The sequence below is a fragment of the Neolamprologus brichardi genome, chromosome 20 (assembly GCF_056152115.1).
Source record: "Neolamprologus brichardi isolate AB-2024 chromosome 20, ASM5615211v1, whole genome shotgun sequence".
Classification (NCBI taxonomy): Eukaryota; Metazoa; Chordata; class Actinopteri; order Cichliformes; family Cichlidae; genus Neolamprologus; species Neolamprologus brichardi.
Window position 1 is genome coordinate 30,070,910 of NC_142123.1, and position 10,791 is coordinate 30,081,700.

The following is a 10,791-nucleotide window of genomic DNA, read 5'->3' on the forward strand; positions in this document are numbered from 1 at the left end:
AAATGTGTAATATGTATTTTATTTTGAAAGTTCACTCACTGCTGACCATCTAGACCCAGCTGCTGCCCATATGGTTGACATCTCAACCTTTTTGGTTTGAAAAACAGTGTGCAAGTGTGCTTTGATGTAAGTTTCCACTCATTGATGTGGTATGTTTCTAGAAGTATTACTCTTGCAACAGTGCTGTGTACATAAACCCTGCTGGACTACAACATTTTGCTCCGCCTGTCGTCAATATCCTTCAGCTATCTCTCGCAGTAATTCAGTGAGCCCTCACAAGCGAAGTCATAGTCAAGCTAGCCGCACCTCTAGCCGCACCTACAATGTTGTTGCACCGTTCTTACGCAAATTACGGTACGGGTGCCGACTGGCTTAGAAACACGAGAGTCTTCTGTATCCTGGCATTTGTCACTATTTTACTAATCAATCCACTTCGATTTTTGAAATATTAGAAATATATATATATATATATATATATATATATATATATATATATATATATATATATATATATATATATATATATATATATATATATATATATATATATATATATATATATATATATGTATGTATTAATTGATGGTTCTTAGACTAAACTTAAGTATATAATAATAACTTTAAAAATATTTTCTGACTACTATTTTTGATATTGTCTATAATATTAATGTTATAACAAACTTTAAGAGGTGACGCAAATATTTCACTGGATTCTTACTCTGGGTTACCCTCACTCTTTCCCCTCCAGCTCACAGCCCAATGAACTGTAAGGTTTCAGAGAAAATTAATAGTAAACTTTACCCAAATTTGAATATTTTCAACTTTGAGCTGATACCAATGCAGTGTCGATCCTCTTCAGTTTGCTTACCAGCCTTGTGGAAGTGCAGCATGCTGAAACAGGTAGATAACTCTGACAACACTGCATTGGTTGGGTGTATTGAGGGTGGGCGGAAATCAGAGCACAGGAATCTGGTAAGGAACTTTGTTGAATGGTCCGAATGAAATCACCTCCTCCATCTGAATGTCAGAGATGTTGGCTGACTTCCGAAGGAAAAAAACTGTGACTATGCCCATCAACATCATGGTCGTGGAGGTCGAAAGACTGGACAGACACAGGTACTCTAGCACTCACCTGAATGACAGATTAGACTGAAAGACCAGCAGTCTGGAACAAATCATGTGACAACTTGATAAAAATGTACTTAGACGAATGGAAACTGCAAAATGCTTCTCAAATGTTAAGAGTTTTCCAAAAATATAAATGTAAATGTAATGGCAATCTGAGAAGAAAAATGAGTACCTTGTATGTTCTTTTCTGATTACAAGCAATGGAGTACTTCACTGTCCTAAAGTTAGTGCACCGAAGCAAAAGATCAGAATGCTTCTCCCAGCGCTGCTTTTGTGGCGTCTTTGGAGACCCATGAATCCAATATGGGAAACTCAGCTCAAGACAGATGCAATTATGTTGTGAAAATACCCGCAACTTCCCCAGAGCCTGCAGCATGCCAACAACAGCATCCACATAACAAACAAAGACACAAATAGCATGTTCTCTGTTTGGCTTTTCCTTTACTGTCTTCACAACAACAAATATCCTGCAACACAACACAGCTTATAGTCAGACATGCTTAAAATAAAAATACAAAAGACTGAACAAAAGCGAGTTAGCTTGACCGCAAGAAAACAGATGCAACATTATTGCACATTTCTGTACATGGCCTGGTGTACAATTTGGCAAACTGGAGGTCTGTAAAGTCAGGCCTCGATGTTCTACATTTCCCCGTGTGACCCCTGCGATCGGGAACGGCCCTGTGTTAAGACTGTGTGATGAAACACAGGCAAACGGGTTTCAAAAAAATAAAACATAAGGCAGATTATCTGAACTTAAAAGATAATCCTCTTAGAAGAGTCAAGCCAGGAAACGTAACCATCAGCTAAACAAAGGCTCTGAAATACTCTATGAGTTACATATTTGGCTAAATCTTTTTCGGGTAAATCTATGACATTGTCCTTTCTCTTGTCCTTTATAGCGATGAAGTATATCTTATGTAAGACGAGTCCTGATGAGAACAAATATGAGTTTTGGTGCACACAAAATTGTCAACCAAATCCAACATCATTTAAGGCAATGTGCTAGATGGTAGCGCACGCACAGACGTGTACACTGAAAGCAGCTTTTCCCTTGCTGTAGGGAGCCTGCTATCAAAGATTGAGGACAAAATCCACAGTCTTCATATGATGCAGAAAGGCTACGAGCCTTCATTGCTCAATCATCCAAATAAGAGGATGACTTCAAGAGTTACAGCGTTTTCCTCCCCAGGCAGCGTTTCTGTGCTACTCAACAGTGAAGGTCCAATATCAAAAAAGCCATTTTCAAACATGCGTTGCAGCGTGGGGCTTTTCTGGGACTGAAGACTGTATGTGATGCACGCTAATAGCAAACTGGCTGGTCTTTAAACTGCCAGTTCCCTGGTACAAAAAGTGATGTCAGATTGCAGCAATGTGTGAATAATGCAGATAAAATTGTGAGTGGGCATCATGTGTGCTGCCGCCTGCACGCTCTAACCTGGCAGCACGCTCGCTGAAATCAAATAGTATTTCAGGAGTATTTCTAGTACTGCGAACAAACCTGAAGCAGACCATTTCAATACTGTAGAAAGCATCCCAGCCTAAGACTCCTGAAGCTTTTAAGTTCATATGTGAGGATATCTCCATGTGCAATGTGAATTAAAGAGAGAAACATTGGACAACCTATAATTGTCAACTAAATGTATCAATCCAACCACTTTCTTTACTGCATTTCAAATTCACAGGAGTTGCAGGGTTGCAGAGAGGGTTGGCGATTGCTCCAACTGACTTTGGCAATACATGCACAGGGAGAATATTAAACCCTTAATATTAAACAAGGTTTGAACCTGGAGAGTCTTTTGCCAATGTGAAACAGTGCTAACCACTGCACCACCCTAGCTAAACACAAAAGGAGGACTGTGGATTTGGTCCCCGATCTTATAATAGGATTTTAGAGAAATGGCAAGCAACACTGATCCAACTGTTGCAAGTGCTTGGTTCACCTAGCCGGCAATAAGTCATTCCCAGTGGGTGATGGGCTCCGCCAGGGCTGCCCTTTGTCACCGATTCTATTCATAATTTTTATGGACAGAATTTGTAGGCGTAGCCAAGTGGCGGAGGGTTTTCACCTGGGTGGTATCATCATCTCTGCTTTTAGCAGATGATGTGGTTCTGTTGGCTTCATCGGGTGATGGCCTCCAGCCTCCACTGGAACGATTCGCAGCCGAGTGTGAAGCGGCGGGAATGAGAATCAGCAGCTCCAAATCTGAGGCAATGGTCCTCAGCCAGAAAAGGATGGAGTGCCGAACTCCAGGTCAGGGACGAGTTCCTGCCCCAAGTGGAGGAGATTATGTGTCTTGGGGGTTTGTTCACAAGTGATGGGAGAAGGGAGCGGGAGATCGACAGACGGATTGGTGCTGCAGCTGCAGACGCTGTACCGGTCTGTTGTGCTGAAGAGAGAGCTGAGTGTAAAAGCAAAGCTCCCAATTTACCGGTTGATCTACGTCCCTACCCTCACCTATGGTCACGAGCTGTGGGTAGTGACCGAAAGAACAAGATCGCAGATACAAGTGGCAGAAATGGGCTTCCTCCGAAGGGTGGCTGGCCTCTCCCTTAGAGATAGGGAGGGGCTCAGAGTAGAGCCGCTGCTCCTCCACATCAAAAGGAGACAGTTGAGGTGGTTCGGGCATCTGACAAGGATGCCTCCTGGGTGAGGTGTTCTGGGCATGTCCTACTAGGAGGAGGCCCCGGGGCAGACCCAGGACACGCTGGAGAGATTATATCTCTTGGCTGGCCTGGAAATGCCAGGAGGTGGCTGGGGAGAGGAAGGTCTGGGCTTCTCTGCTTAAGCTGCTGCCCCAGCAACCCGGCCCCAGATAAGCAGAAAAAGATGGATGGATGGCAAGCAAAATCTGTTGTGAACCAATATTATAAACCCCACCGATAATCAGTTCTTAGAGGTCATCAATATTGGCTGAACATGCATCAATGTATGAAAAAAAAGCATCTTAACCAGTACCTGGAGCTGCCTTAGATGAATGATTGAATGCTGGGCTACATGTGAACAACAGTAGACTATACCACCTAAGTGCTGCTTACTTAGTAAAATAAATCATGTATAATATTGGCAACTTGCCCTGTAAAAGTCTACACACGTGTTTCTTAAATGAAACAGAAAATGTCCTCTCAGCGATGGGAGCTCTGCGACTACAGCGAACATCAGTAACAGTAGTAAAGCTGAGAGCGCAGCCCCCTGAAGGTGTCGTCATCATGCCCGCTGGCCTGCTCTCCTTCAAAGAGCATGGACTCTGGAAGCACCACGCCCTCTAGTGGATCCGGCTGGCAGAACTCCACTACAAATTCCTCCTCGCAGTCCAGCAGCAGTCTTGACCACGCACTCATGTCCAGCTGGCCCGCGGTGCCGCCGTATTCCTCTGGCAGGACCGATCGTGGGATGTTCCGGTGCAGGGAGCGCAGGTCTGAACCGTGGAGGATGTACTGTGTAAGAAGACGACAAAGACATGTCAGCGACCTGCAGCTTTAATATTTGATGTGATGAATGTAATTTTAGATTTATCAGGTAACTGCCTTCAACTTTCACCTTCCTACAAAGCCTCACCTTTGCCATTTTCATACTTGAGATGTTTTATGAAAAAGGTTCAGGAATTAAAATCAACCTCACATTCAAGAACACCTTCTCGTGCACCTCTGTTCGTTTGTTTTCAGCCCAGCTTTTTTATTTTTTTTAGATCCCTCAGAGGAAGTCTACTCCTGTCCCTTTGCACTTCTGCATCTGCAATGCACGCTGCGCCTCCTGCAGTGTTAACTTGACTCTCATTTTCTGGAAGTGTATGAAGCTTCAGTGAGCCAAATCTGGCAAGCAGGACAGGTGGTGAGAGAAGATTGTGTTGGTTCAGGCCAAAATAACTCCTGTGTTTTTAATGTGCTCTATGTTGGCACCGGATAACGTGCTGGCATGCACAACGGTATAGGTCGATTCCATTGGATGTTCGCCCTCAAACGCCTCAGGACATCACACAACCCAGTCACTGTTGAAATAAAAATGACAAGAACGCTCCTGGTCTCATTTCTCACTTGACATTCTGCTTTTGAGCTTGGAAACTGAGGATATTTTGTCTGTGAACAGCATGGTCCTAGAAGGAGACTTTCAGACTCACCAGCGACGGTGAAAGTGGTCAAAAAAGGGCGTCCGCTGAGCAAACTAAAAATGGCACTCACACTGCAAGCTGTCTGCACATGCCCAAGAAGAAGACTTGGAAAGGGGCCTGGCCATGTGTAAATGTGATAAGTGTTGCTGATGACCACCCTTTGTATGCCAAGAAGCCACTTTTGTGAGCAAAAATGAAAAATAAAATAATTTCACCACTAAATGCCATGCACAGAATCACATTTGAACACAGAGGTGCATTTACTATATCCAAACTATTGCAAACTAGTATCTATTTTGACTGTACCTGCTGATTTTTTGTTGTTTTTGCTTATATATTAACATAAAAACAGATAATATGCCACTGTTGCATTTACAGCTTGTTTTTGCTGACCCCAGTGTTAATTACAGATGTGTTACTGTGCGTTTTAATGAACACAACACAAGGCTTACCATACCATTTTGAAAAATTGTTGTTCTGTTTGACCATTTTGGTTTATTTCTCTGAAAAGCAAACGTGCTTAGCTTTTCAGTTTCACAGATGAAAACACAGTTTGAAACACAGGCTACAGAATAAAATGAGGGGCACGATTCAAAGCGGGCCTTTGTTCCAAACAAAAGAGTCAGAGACAGTACAAGAATAGTTACCCTCTCTGCCATCTTCTCCTTGAGAAACGGCTTAATTATAGCAAAGATCCCTTTGAAAATCCGCGGCTCATTAATTATGTTAACGGCCTTGATTCTGATCGGAAACCCATCCTGTGAATTAGAAGGGAAAACAGTCACAGCTGGGCCTTGTCAAATGATTCACACATGCTTTGTGTACTTATGTAAATATCAGACACTGCAGTCTTGACAAAACACCACAGGCAGCGTTCAGGAGCTGCTGTGACTGACAAGTTTTTTTCTCAAGTGTTGCACTAATTCCATTTTTTACTGCAATATCATCAGAAATACAAATAATTTTGAGATAGTGATTCATTAAGTAACCATCTCAGGGTGAAACTAGCAGAGTTAATCCCTTCTGACATAAGAATATCATCATCAGATAGTGGCTTTATCAAATAATACTCATTATTGCTAACATTAGATTCTTGATGTCATACCTGGAGGATGCTCACAACTTTTTTGGCGAGGAACGGGCCTGGATTGGATGCTTGTGACATGCCCACTCCGGTGTAGTCTGCTAAAATAACAATGCCGTTCACCTGCGTTTCCTCCGGCTGAATCAGCTTCTCCAGAGTCAAATAAATCGCTCTAACATTGTCAACAAATGGGTAATCATTTGGTTTCCATTTTCCTGTAAAACAGTTAGAAGTGAGTAATCGTGCATCGTGAGCGAACGAGTAATGTGTCAGATAAATCGAGTATTGCGTGAATTTGCCAGCGACGATGAAGCCGACACCAACCTGGGCGCAGACAGAGGATGTATCTTCCGTTGGGGTCCGGCCGTGGCAGCACTGTGAGAAAGCCCAGGTCGAGGACGTGTTTCACTGTGGATGGCTTCAGGTCCTGGAACACCTCAGGCCAAGCCTTACGTCCTGCATGGTAATTGAGGAGCAGCTGCAGGGCACGGTCATAGTCGAACTTCCTGGCCCGCAGGAAGCGCAGCAGGAAGGCATCATCAAGTCGTGTCCTGAGATTGGGCTGTTCCTGCAGAGCCAAGAGGGAAAAAAAAGTTAACTGGAAAAAAAAAAAAGAAAAGAGGGAAGGTCATGAATGGCAACAACTAGAATAAACAAAATGCGGCTTATGACTAAACAAAATAAAACACTGAGAAAAATGGCTAAATTAAGCTTGGTTAGCATCCATCTGTCCATTCTTTACTACTTCTCCAGGCCTGGGTTTCACTGGCGGCAGTCTAAGCAGAGATGCCCAGTACTACTACTCCCTGTCCACTTCCTCTAACTTTTCAAGGGGAGCACAGGAGTGTTTCCAAAGCCAGCCGAGAGATAATCCAGCATCTCCTGGGTCTACTCTGGGGTGTTCTCCCAGAAGGACATGACTGGAAAACCCCACTTAGAGGCACCTGGGAGGCAGATGGTCAGATGTCCAAACCACCTCAACTAGCTCCTTTTCAGCCTGTCTCTAAGGGAGGGCTCACCCCTTACCGTACCTATTGGACCAATCCCCAGCTGGCATAAGTGGAACTAATAAATCATTACAAAAGAATCTGGTTAAAATAATCTTTTAAAAAGTGGTCAGAATAATTGTAGCAATGTAAGGTCAAACTGCTTGAAAATAACACCTTATAATAACCCAAAACAAATCTGTCCAATTACCAGGTGTCAATGTTATTACTAAACTCTAAACTATTAGAAATTCACCATTTAGCCACCAGTAAAAGGATCATTTCACTTGCTGGAACAAGTGAAATGATCCTTTATTCTGATAACATGGGCACTTCAGTTTATTTTTAGTAAACCTTTGAGACTTTTCCTTCACTAATAAAGAACATGTACCACCGTTTTAGGGGAAAAAACCAAAACCTTATTTTTAAAATGATTTACGTCGATTACACATTTTATAATAAATTTACTTTGAGCCTTCAGTGCTATAGGCTGAAGAGGAAAGAAAGAATTCAGAGGTGGACCACCTCATTGCTGGAAATAACAAAACTACAGATCATATTTCTATGAGACTAACCTCCAACCACTGTCAAAAAAAGTCTGCAAGACAAAACAAAGACAATTCACATGCACCACAGTGCTGCTGAAATGCAACAAATAAGAAAAAATATTTTAATTGACAAACAATTGAAATTTGGCCTTGTTCAATAATACCTTTATTCACTGCTTTTTAATGCTATCAAAACACTATAGCAGAAAAACACAGGACCTGTGCAGCTAAAATCCATACTCATTTGTCACAGGTCATAGTGTCATTGGAATATTGAACAGTGCAATCACACACTGTATTTTTTCCTAAACGTCATGTAGGAGAGCTACAAATACATTAAAAAAAAAATAAAGGATGTGAAACGGGACATAACATGGAATCAGACCCCCACATCCACCTTCAAGAACAACCTTACATCTGAACGTCTAAAGCTTTGTGATATATTTGGGACAGCACTGACAAAATTTGTCCTCAGAGAAAAACAGAAACACCTGCCAAAGTTCTTAAAGTACCATTGTAATGGCTATGGCAGGTGTTCCCAAGTTCAAAAACACAAATAATACAATATTACATCAGCCTGATATTTTTAGGGTATTAAAAGTTAATATACTATCCTAAAAACAAATGGAAGTTTGTGTTTTAAGGAGAGTTTATAGACCAAGACCATAATATATGTATATACAGGCTATTTTATGAGAGATATAACCTCCTCTGGATGCAACACGGGCAGCTATCCATCTCCAAATGGACCGGATAAGAGTCAGGATCTGTTGCTGAGGAATTGCTCTCCATTCCTGCATGAATGTGGCCTGGAGCTGTGAACTGGTTACTGGCTCTGATGAACACAATGACCCAGTGTGCCCCAGGCAAGTTCAATAGGGGCAAGCTGGCAAATGAAGTGTCTGAGTCTGCTTCTGTTCCAGAAAGGCCTGTTCTACTCTTACAGTGTCAGGCCGTATGTCAAGCAGACACTGTCCAGCTGAAACAGCCGCAGGGCGCTGCTGCAGGAGTAATACAAGTTCAGGTTAGAGCACCTCAACTCGGTACCTCAGTCTGGTCAGAATTTCACCAAGAACAATAAGATCAGATGCTCTCATGGACACGCAAAGCTGCAGCAACAGGATGCAGAATGCCAAAAGCCTGGCCCCAGTCAACGTCAGTCAGTCGTGGCATGGTGCCACTGATAACAATGCTGTGCATACACTGTTTTATTGTGCCCTGATTCCACTGGCAAGAGAATACAGCAAACTGAACCAGTTCTCGGTTGTACAAGTGAGTTCATTTGTGTTAAACAAATTAACAAATCACCAATCTCGCCACTGACTAAAACCAAACAACTGGAACTAAAAACTACTTCACAATATAAAACTTGCATTTCTTTTTTTTTGAGTACCATATTAAGTTTTATCACAGTGGTTCTCAAATGGCGAGCTGAGGCACACTGGGATGCCTTGAGATTTTGCATAAACCACACACTGCAGATGTACCAAAAGTAATGAATGAGATTTAAATTCACTATTTTAGTGCTAAAGGATCCATTTCAAAGTGAGGAGGTAAAACGGATCGCTTTCCTGTGTAGAAAGAAATAACACCAATAGATTGTAGGTGAAATTTAGGCCCCAGTGCTGCAAACATGCCCTGAAAAGTGCCTAATAAGAGAACTGATTATTTTTCCGATCGCATGTAGGCTATGGCATATATGAATACACTTAAATTTCATACTGAAAATTCCTTCCTGTATTTCCTACTCACACTTCTCAAATTCTTCCCAAAGGTCCAGTCGAATGTTACTCGAAAGCTTTCCAATTTTTGCCCTCTGCTTTGTAAGGCATCATTGTTCTGCCCTACCTTAAGTATCATGTCCCTCAGTGCTTGGACATCCCGTAGACGCCATTCTGGCTTCTCTTGGAGCTCCTCACGTGCCTTGGCCACCAGTTCAGGGGTCAGGGTACAGGAATAGATGGGTGGTGGAGGACTGGGGAACCAGCTGTGCACTGCAGCTGCTGACGAGTCCACTGTAGGACCACCGAGATCGATGGACTCATGCTGATCGGCCATGGAATGACTGGGTGAAGCTGTTGGGAGATAAGCACGGGTGAGGGGAATTAACTTTTAAATACCATAGCTTTACTTCAAATAAGAGCAGCGATACCCCACGGCCTGACACCTTCATTATCAATAATTAAACGTCATTATCATATTTTGTACCAGTAAGCTGCCTCTGCACAGTAAATGTACAGCAGCACAAAATAAAAACTGTTAAGTGCCTGAACATTAGAGTAATTTTCAGGTACATTCACAAACTGCGCAGTTTAGTAAGCAGCTCAATTTCAGCTAAGTTTAGCAATAGATGTGGGAACACGATGTTCCCAGATACACAACAGCGGGATGCTCTCCAGTAACTACCCAAGACTGCAAACACTGCATGCATTCACTCAGTAATGAGTCACAGCGCCAGAGATTCTCAGCTAATACAGCCTGAGCCTAAACAGAGCATATGTCCGGATAATGACTGAATACTGACCAGAAAACGGGTCTAACGGTAGCCTTCAATGACAGACATAGAGTGCTAAAAGGCTGCTGGTAAGTGATATATAAATTCAGAAAACATCCGCAAAGATCAAAGCTACAAAAACCACTGTCAAAAAAATCACAACGGACCTGTCAGGAAAATCCCTCTTCCGGGTACAGAGCCGGCGTTAGCTCATTGGTGCTTTTTTAACACGTGATGCACTGCGCCGATGAATCGTGCGTCTTTTGTTTTGATGCCGATGTTGCGTTCAAGTTTAATCGGAAATTGACCTGAATGTCAAAAAATTAATAGCGTGATTGTTATGTGAGCCTGTTGTGTTTCAAATTCAAATGCGATCTTGAAATATCCAGCTTTTTTTCTTTTAACAAATTACAAACTAATTCGTTTCAGGATTTACTAACAT

General features: G+C 42.4%; 1 protein-coding gene across 2 annotated transcripts; it reads right to left on the reverse strand.

Annotated features, from left to right (window-relative positions):
* Positions 1 to 1,549: 1,549 nt before the first annotated feature.
* On the reverse strand, positions 1,550 to 10,582 carry ttpal (tocopherol (alpha) transfer protein-like). 2 transcript variants are annotated; one of them, XM_087834130.1, is made up of 6 exons: positions 10,517 to 10,582; positions 9,704 to 9,930; positions 6,646 to 6,889; positions 6,343 to 6,536; positions 5,885 to 5,995; positions 1,550 to 4,566 (listed from the first exon to the last, which is right to left on the reverse strand). In XM_087834130.1, exons 2-6 carry the CDS (start codon positions 9,911 to 9,913, stop codon positions 4,288 to 4,290), a joined length of 1,038 nt encoding a protein of 345 aa, XP_087690256.1. In that variant the 5' UTR covers positions 9,914 to 9,930; positions 10,517 to 10,582; the 3' UTR covers positions 1,550 to 4,287. The 2 variants fall into 2 exon arrangements, with proteins under 2 accessions (XP_087690256.1, XP_087690258.1); XM_087834132.1 differs by having other exon boundaries at positions 10,380 to 10,520.
* Positions 10,583 to 10,791: the final 209 nt, after the last annotated feature.

Excerpts from the sequence above, each read along its gene's own strand:
- ttpal (XM_087834130.1), bottom strand. The coding sequence starts at position 9,913 with ATGGCCGATCAGCATGAGTCCATCGATCTCGGTGGTCCTACAGTGGAC. Across the intron at positions 6,890-9,703 it reads TGAGGGACATGATACTTAAG|GAACAGCCCAATCTCAGGAC; the intron begins GTAGGGCAGAAC and ends TTGGCTCTGCAG. Across the intron at positions 5,996-6,342 it reads AAGTTGTGAGCATCCTCCAG|GATGGGTTTCCGATCAGAAT; the intron begins GTATGACATCAA and ends TCTAATTCACAG.